At 54.6% G+C, this 7,926-nt stretch overlaps 1 protein-coding gene across 1 annotated transcript in view; it reads left to right on the top strand.

Moving 5' to 3' along the window:
* The first annotated feature begins 392 nt into the window (after nt 1–392).
* Nucleotides 393–7,926, top strand: part of IRS1 (insulin receptor substrate 1) — an 80,174-nt gene continuing 72,640 nt past the window's right edge. Inside the window, exon 1 of the mRNA XM_075004400.1 lies at nt 393–5,015. Coding sequence (XP_074860501.1) covers nt 1,456–4,995 — 3,540 coding nt within the window. The 5' untranslated portion in view covers nt 393–1,455 and the 3' untranslated portion in view covers nt 4,996–5,015. The remainder of the gene's footprint in view (nt 5,016–7,926) is intronic.

Below are 7,926 nucleotides of genomic sequence, written 5' to 3'. Positions count from 1 at the left end.
CGTGCACGAGAGGATTTAAGCCCTTCTATGCCTATACTGCAGATCAGACAGCCCTAGAGTTTAGACGCAGCTTGAACGTTGAAGGAGGAGGAGGGAGTCTCGTGGTTACATGCAGCAGCAGCAGCAGCACCACCAGCCGCACCTCGCTCCAAGTTGCCACACTGCAGAGATTCACTCGCAAGCCCCCAGTTTATAAATAACACGCCAGTGAATGGCGTCTACGCCTTTTTACTACGCGCCACGCCTCAACCTAGCCTGGGCGCCTCCCCCCGTGGCAGGCTTGAGAGACAGGCCGCGCTGCCAATAGGAAGGCGGCCCCCCGGGGCGCCGAGCGGATCAGAGCCCGAAGGTAATCGCAGCCGCCGCGGCGCTGAATGAAAGGAGCGGCGGAGAGGAGGGGGCGGATTGGAATGCCGCGGCACCAGGCTAGGTTGGAGCCTCCCTCGGCCGCTGCTGGGATGGTCCACGCACTGGCGCCGTCACGTGTTTCTCTCCTCGGAGTGAGACTGAGTCTCGGCGGCGGCTGGAGGGGGCCGGACTCATAAACACAGACGCCGCCGCTTGTTTGGGTTCGGGGCGCTCCGAAACTCCGAGAAGCCGCCGGAGGAGGAGAAGCCCCAGCGCCGTCGTCAGCCTGGGGCACGGGAGGGGGCTGTGTGGCTGGCCCCGGCGCCTTGCCCGACTGGAATGAGGAGGAGGCGGCGGCGGAAGAGAGGATGTTCCTTCCCCACTCGGGCTGCTTCCCCCCCGCTGCTGCCTGGTTGTGTTTTGTGTTGAAATGGCACGTTCTCCTCCTAACGAGATGGGACTGAATGGGGTCGCCCGCCTCCTCACGTCCAAGCAGCAGCAGCCTCGGCGCTGATTTTGGGGCTGGGCTGTTTGTTATTTGGGGGTAGGGGCGAGGCGTGTGTTCGGGGGGTGAGCGCTGGACTTTGCAAAACAACCCGCTACCCGGAGGATCTGTGATTTGCTCCAGAGATTGCTGCTCGCTGAAGCGAACTTGTGAAGGGGAGGGGTGTTTGTTTGGGAGCGAAGCAAGAGGAACCCCCTTCCTGCTCCTCTCCACTGAGGACTCCGACCCATAAGACTGAAAGATGCGTTTCTTTTCCACGGCGGAGGGTGCTGAGAGAACCAGGCTTCCCTCTGGACTGACTGGGACTGGACTTTTTAAGGATATTTTGCCCTTCGAAGGGTGCTTTGGGCATACACAGCAATTCAAACGCTGCTGTTGTGCTGGAAGCTGCCTCTGCCACTGAACAGCTGCTCTCGCCCTGCCTGTATCCCCTCCCCCCATCCCGTTTTGGAGAGGGGATTCTGAGCAAGCTTTTTTTTTTAATTATTATTATGATTGTTGTTGCATGAATTGTATTTAAAGAGGTTTTTTTTTTTTTCCTCTCTGCCTTCTTTGGCAGCTTTGTGGGCCCGTGCATTGACAGCTGCAGTAAAAGCACCACCATGGCTAGCCCCACGGATAATAACGAGGGCTTCTTCTCAGATGTCAGGAAGGTGGGTTACTTGCGCAAACCCAAGAGCATGCACAAACGCTTCTTCGTGCTGAGGGCAGCCAGCGAGTCGGGACCTGCCCGGCTGGAGTATTATGAGAATGAGAAGAAATGGAGACATAAGTCGGGAGCCCCCAAGCGTTCCATCCCACTGGAGAGCTGCTTCAACATCAACAAACGGGCAGACTCCAAGAACAAGCATCTGGTGGCCCTCTACACCAAGGATGAGCACTTTGCCATTGCAGCTGACAGTGAGTCTGAGCAGGAGAGCTGGTACCAAGCCTTGCTGCAGTTGCACAATCGGGCCAAGGGCCACCACCACCTCCATCATCACCGTTACCACCACCACAGTGATGTCTCGTTTGGGGGTGGCAGTGCAGGACCAGGGGAAGCAGGTGATGATAACTATGGTGAGGTAGTCCCTGGTCCAGCTTTCAAGGAGGTTTGGCAAGTGATCCTGAAGCCTAAAGGTCTGGGCCAGACCAAGAACCTGATTGGCATCTACCGCCTGTGCCTGACCAATAAAACCATCAGCTTCGTGAAGCTGAACTCAGATGCAGCTGCTGTGGTACTGCAGCTGCTCAACATCCGTCGCTGTGGCCACTCAGAGAACTTCTTTTTCATTGAGGTAGGGCGCTCAGCAGTGACGGGGCCTGGTGAGTTCTGGATGCAGGTGGATGATTCCGTAGTGGCACAGAACATGCATGAGACCATCCTGGAGGCCATGCGGGCTATGAGTGAGGAATTCCGGCCCCGCAGCAAAAGCCAATCCTCCTCCAACTGCTCTAACCCCATCTCTGTGCCCCTCCGCAGCAGACACCATGTCAACAATCCACCGCCCAGCCAGGTAGGGCTCAGTCGCAGATCCAGGACTGAGAGCGTGACTGCTACCTCCCCTGCAGGGGGTGGTGGGGGAGGAGGGACAGGAGGCAAACCCAGCTCTTTCCGAGTTCGAGCCTCTAGTGATGGGGAAGGAACAATGTCCAGGCCTGCTTCAGTAGATGGCAGCCCAGTAAGTCCCAGTGCCAACCGGACCCACTCACACCGGCACCGTGGCAACTCCAGGCTTCATCCTCCACTCAATCACAGCCGCTCCATCCCAATGCCTTCTTCACGCTGCTCCCCTTCAGCCACCAGTCCAGTCAGCCTGTCATCTAGCAGCACAAGTGGCCATGGCTCCACCTCCGACTGCCTCTTCCCACGTAGATCCAGTGCTTCAGTATCAGGCTCCCCCAGTGATGGTGGTTTCATCTCCTCAGACGAGTATGGTTCCAGCCCCTGCGATTTCCGTAGCTCTTTTCGCAGTGTGACCCCAGATTCCCTGGGTCACACCCCGCCTGCTCGGGGTGATGAGGAGCTCAATAACTACATCTGTATGGGGGGCAAGGCCGCCTCATCCTGCAGTTTGGCAGCTCCCAATGGCCACTACAACCCTCGTGGTTGCCACCCTCAGCAGCAGCAGTGCCGTTATCCTGGCACCCCATGCTGTTTCCGGAGTGGCGGAGAAGAAGTGACTGATCTGGAAAAGAGCTTCAGGAAGCGGACTCACTCTGCAGGCACCTCACCCACCATATCCCACCAGAAGACACCCTCTCAGTCTTCAGTGGCCTCCATTGAGGAATACACAGAAATGCTGCCTTCCTACCCATGTGGTGGCAACCGGCTGCCCTCCTACCGGCACTCTGCCTTCGTGCCCACTCACTCCTATCCCGAGGAGCACTTGGAGATGCACCACCTGGAGGGCAGCCACCACCGGACCAACTCCACCCCCCACACTGATGATGGCTACATGCCGATGTCGCCGGGGGTGGCCCCTGTGCCCAGCACCGGTGATGCTCCCAAAGGCGGCGACTACATGCCCATGAGCCCCAAGAGCGTGTCAGCCCCACAGCAGATCATCAACCCTGGCAGAGGAGGTCGCCACGCCCAAGCCATGGTGGACTCCAATGGGTACATGATGATGTCCCCTAGTGGCAGCTGTTCGCCTGACGGTGGTCCTGCCGGCTACGGCAAAATCTGGGCTAACGGAGCAGGCCACCACCCAAAGCTCTCGGTAGAGAGCAGCGAAGGGAAGCTCCCTTGCAGCGGCAGTGACTACATCAACATGTCCCCCGCCAGCGGCTCGGCCACCAGCACCCCGCCGGACTGCTACTTCGCCAGCTCGGGGCCGCCCGGCTCGGAGGAGGCCTCGGCGCAGGGTCGGGCCCAGCCCCTCCACAAACCCATCTACTCCTACTTCTCCCTGCCCCGCTCGTTCAAACACGTGCAGCGCCGGGCGGGTGAGGAGAGCGGCGCCCCGCTGCGCATCTCCCTCGGCTCCGGCCGCCTGCTCTACGCCGCCGAGGACTCGTCCTCTTCCACCAGCAGCGACAGCCTCGGGGGAGGCGGGGGCCCAGAGAGCGGCGGCTCCCAGCGGGCGCAGCCCCCGCCGCCGCAGCAGCCGTTCCGACAGGCGGCCGCGCAGAGCAGGAGCCGCCTGACCAGACCCACCCGCTTGTCCCTGGACGGCCCCAAGGCCAGCACCCTGCCGCGGGCGCGGGAGCAGCCGCCGCTGCTGCTGCCGCCCGAGCCCAAGAGCCCTGGCGAGTACGTGAACATCGAGTTCGTGGCCGGTGAGCAGCCGGCGGCCGCGCGGCCCCGCGGGGAGAACGGCTCCGAGTACATGAACATGGAGCTGGGGCCGCCGCGGGCGCCCTGCCAGGCCGGCTTGGCGGCAGGGCGGGCGGCAGCTGCGGCGCGAGGAGCTGCCCCGGGCGCCCGGGACTACGTGACTATGGAACAGGGAGGCGGTGTCGGGGACCCCCGCCCGGGCTACGCCGACCCCCCGGCCCCCGCCCTTTCGCTCAGCTACGGCGATGTGCGGACGGGCCGTACCGGCCCGGAGAACCCGGCCGCCCCCCCAGCCTCCGCCCAGGCGCCGCCGCCGGCCGAGCTCCTGCCGCGCTCCTCCTCCTCCCTCATGGGAGGCCCGGGGGCGAGCAGCGCCTTCACGCGCGTCAGCCTCAGCCCCGGCCGCAACCAGAGCGCCAAAGTGATCCGCGCCGACCCGCAAGGGGGCCGCCGGCGCCACAGCTCCGAGACCTTCTCGTCCACCCCCAGCAACGCCCGCGGCTCGGCGGGCGGCGGCCTCAGCGCGCCCCCACTCTACGGGGCGGCGAGCGCGGAGGAGGCGAAGCGCCACAGCTCGGCCTCCTTCGAGAACGTCTGGCTCAGGCCTGCCGCCGGGGAGCTGGGGGCGGCCGCCAGGCGGGAGCAGCAGCCGCGGGCCGGGGCCGGGGCCGGCGCCGGCTCCGAGAACGGACTCAACTACATCGACCTGGACTTAGCGAAGGATTTTAATCACCGTCGCCAGCCCCCCCACGAGGCCCCCTCCGCGCTGGGGGGGGGGCAGCCGCCGCCCAGAACCCCTCAGCAGCCGTGCGGGAGCAGCCGCTCGAGCGACGATTTGAGCGCGTACGCCAGCATCAGCTTCCAGAGGCGGGAGGACGTCTGAGAGCGGCAAGAGCCAGAGAGGTGAGCGCGCGGGCGGGGCGAGGAGGGGAAGGCGTTTACACGAGCAGAAACGCCCCCTTGAAAGCGAGCCCGGCGGGCCAGCCGCAGCCAGGCACTAGCTGGAGGTCATTCGGACTCCTGGGCTGTCCCCTAAAGGGTGTCGCTTCAGGTGGGGGCTGTTGCCCTTATGCCTGCGTTGTTTTCCTCTTGTCTCTTTGCAGGCTCGCGTCTTACCCTTTCGCATCGAGCCCTTTAAGCGCGTGGCGTGTTTATTGGTAGGGTGTGGGGGGAGAGCCAAGTTCACTCGCTGAGTTAATCCATTGATAAGGGCAGTTGCAAATATTCCATAATTAAGGCTTGGGGGTGGGGGAAGGGGCAAACAAAAATAGACCTAGGCATGGTCATTAGTTAACTGTTAACAAAAATGGATAAAATCTGGAGCGGTGACTCTCTGAAGCTTATTTCTTAGAGAGGAAGTTTCTGTAATTAGGTTGATGGTGGTGGTTTTTTTTGTAAATTAGTCACTGTTTTTAGAACTAAAAATATGTTTTCATGTGGGATGTGATTTGAGAAATATTGCAGCGAAATTGTCAGAACTCAGAAGTGGTAAAGGATGTTTTTTTTGCTTCGCTTCGATTTTTAAATATGCTGTTGCTTCTAGAAGCAAAATTAGCAATTAACATAGCATCCTTGACTCATGGATGTTTTTCAGACATGACACACTGTAAACTTATCCAAGAAACTGAGTATCGTGATTTGTGAACTGATATGGTGAGGTTGTTAACTATCAAAGGTGCTTGAGAATTGCTGCAGAGGCTAAAATGCTGGTTCAGTGTTACTTTGTTTAATCTTCAGAAATACATATATAAATAGACAGAGTGGGACAGGAGCCTGAGAGAGAGGATGTAAAAGAAAGCTGTGGCCAACCTTGAACATGGGAGTGAGTCTCAGATTCAAAAACGCCTATATTCCAAGCATATTGGGGCCTGTTGTGGGAAGTTAGCTAATTTTTCTACTTCATTTTCCCCTTGTGTAAAATTATGTATCTCTACCTCACAAGGTGTCTGTGAAAATTCAATTAGGTAATGTTTTGAAGTACTTAGAAAAACAACTCTCTGATCATTTGCATGTTGTGCATGTATGCAACCATATACCCACACACTTTTGTGTTTAGGTTGATCTAGATGCTAAATATAATTTAGCAAAGGAAGTTTTATAAGTGTATGCAAACTACAGAAGAAGCAAATGGTGTAGAATAGAGAACTTGTGATTATTAGTTTATGGTGTTTATTTTTACACAAATTAAAATCTAGGCAAAGTTTGTTACACAGCTGTATTAACATTGGTAGCAAAAATACTCCTGGTCCTGTGCACACTTTGTAATGCCAGTATGATGGATCTGCTACATAGAAACTGAATACAGAGTATACTCTGAAGAAATACAGACAGTGTTTCTAAATTACGTTTTCTCTAACTAAGTGTATTTCTGTACATTGATATTTTATACAACTGAGTTTTGCTCTAAGTTCTCTCATGAATAAACAACTATAATGAAAACACTAACATGCTTACGTGTAAAACTTTATTTAATTAGTGTGTTAACTCCTAACTTCAGTTTACACTGAACACTTATAACAAACTAGCTGGACAGATTCATGCTTCTTCACTGTCATTGCAATAATATCTTACTCAGTGACTATTTGTATCTAAGCATTAACACCACAGGGAGTGGAATCTGGTAAAAGATTGAACAACCAAATGTAGACTTTTCCTTTTACCTGAACCGAGTGGGTTTAATGTAGGAGTGTGAATTATATATATATACCTGGAACAAAACAAACAACCCCTTTCCCATATTCACTACTTTAACATTTACAGTTATCATTTATTTGAACAACATAATATTAGTAGGTAGTCTTATTTTTGTCTCATCAGTATATGCTTTTTTAAGTTGTACCACTGAGCATGACTTAAAACTTGGCCAGGGTATTGCTGAAGTGTCAAAGGATGTGCCTTCTGCCTTCCCTTGATGAAAAATTGTCAACATTTTCTGTGGGATAGGTTCCTGAAAAAATCTGTTTGCACATATATAGCAGAATTCTTAGAGGCTGGCCCCTAAATAACTTCTCTGCAGATTCCATCAGCCCAGAGCATATAATCCATTTCCACTCAAATTCAGTGAGAACCTTGGTTGTGTGCAGTTCCACGTGGGAACTGAGTAGGACTTCACTTGAAATTCCCTCTTCCTGCTGCTGGGTTTGTACTGGTTCTAGAAGGAAGTGAGGGTAAAGAAATGCTTTCTTCTATTCTTTCATTGCTTGCTTTGCTGGTGCTCCAGACTCTGAAGGAGAGGGAACAAGCAACTTGATCAGAATGCAGATAGAGGATTAGATGGGGGCTAGATTGGAGGAGGTAAGAGCTTGGGTGTGGCTCATACCAGAGGAGCAAAGGGACCAGTGTCAGGGCAGGGGACAGAGTTGGGGTGAAAAAGCAGAGAAGGCTAGAGACAAGTTTATGCAGCTTTAATTTTGGCTCCCTTCTGCATATTCATTAAGAATTTTTAAGGCTAAAAATTGACAAGGAGCTATACACGTAATCTCATAGGACAGCTTTCATCCCCAAAAAGTTTAATCTCTTTGGAGAGCTTTTATTTATCGAGACCAGAATATCTTGTGGTCCCAGGATGTTAAATCAGGACTCAAGAATATTTTCCAGTTTGCCATAAACTTGTGGTACCTTGTCTGTAATCCCTGTCCCTCCTATCACCGCCCGGGTCATCCATGTTATACACATTTAACCTATGTTGAAACCTACCTTGTCTGCATCTCTCTCAGCAATGATTTCTGTCTCATCTAATAGATGTTCCTGTGAAGAAATCACTTGTTTCCAAATCTGTTGTCTTTCTGTGTCCTCCTCACCATCATCCATATTC

The sequence above is a fragment of the Carettochelys insculpta genome, chromosome 10, assembly GCF_033958435.1.
Source record: "Carettochelys insculpta isolate YL-2023 chromosome 10, ASM3395843v1, whole genome shotgun sequence".
NCBI lineage: Eukaryota > Metazoa > Chordata > Testudines > Carettochelyidae > Carettochelys > Carettochelys insculpta.
This window is presented reverse-complemented; position numbering and strand designations above follow the sequence as displayed.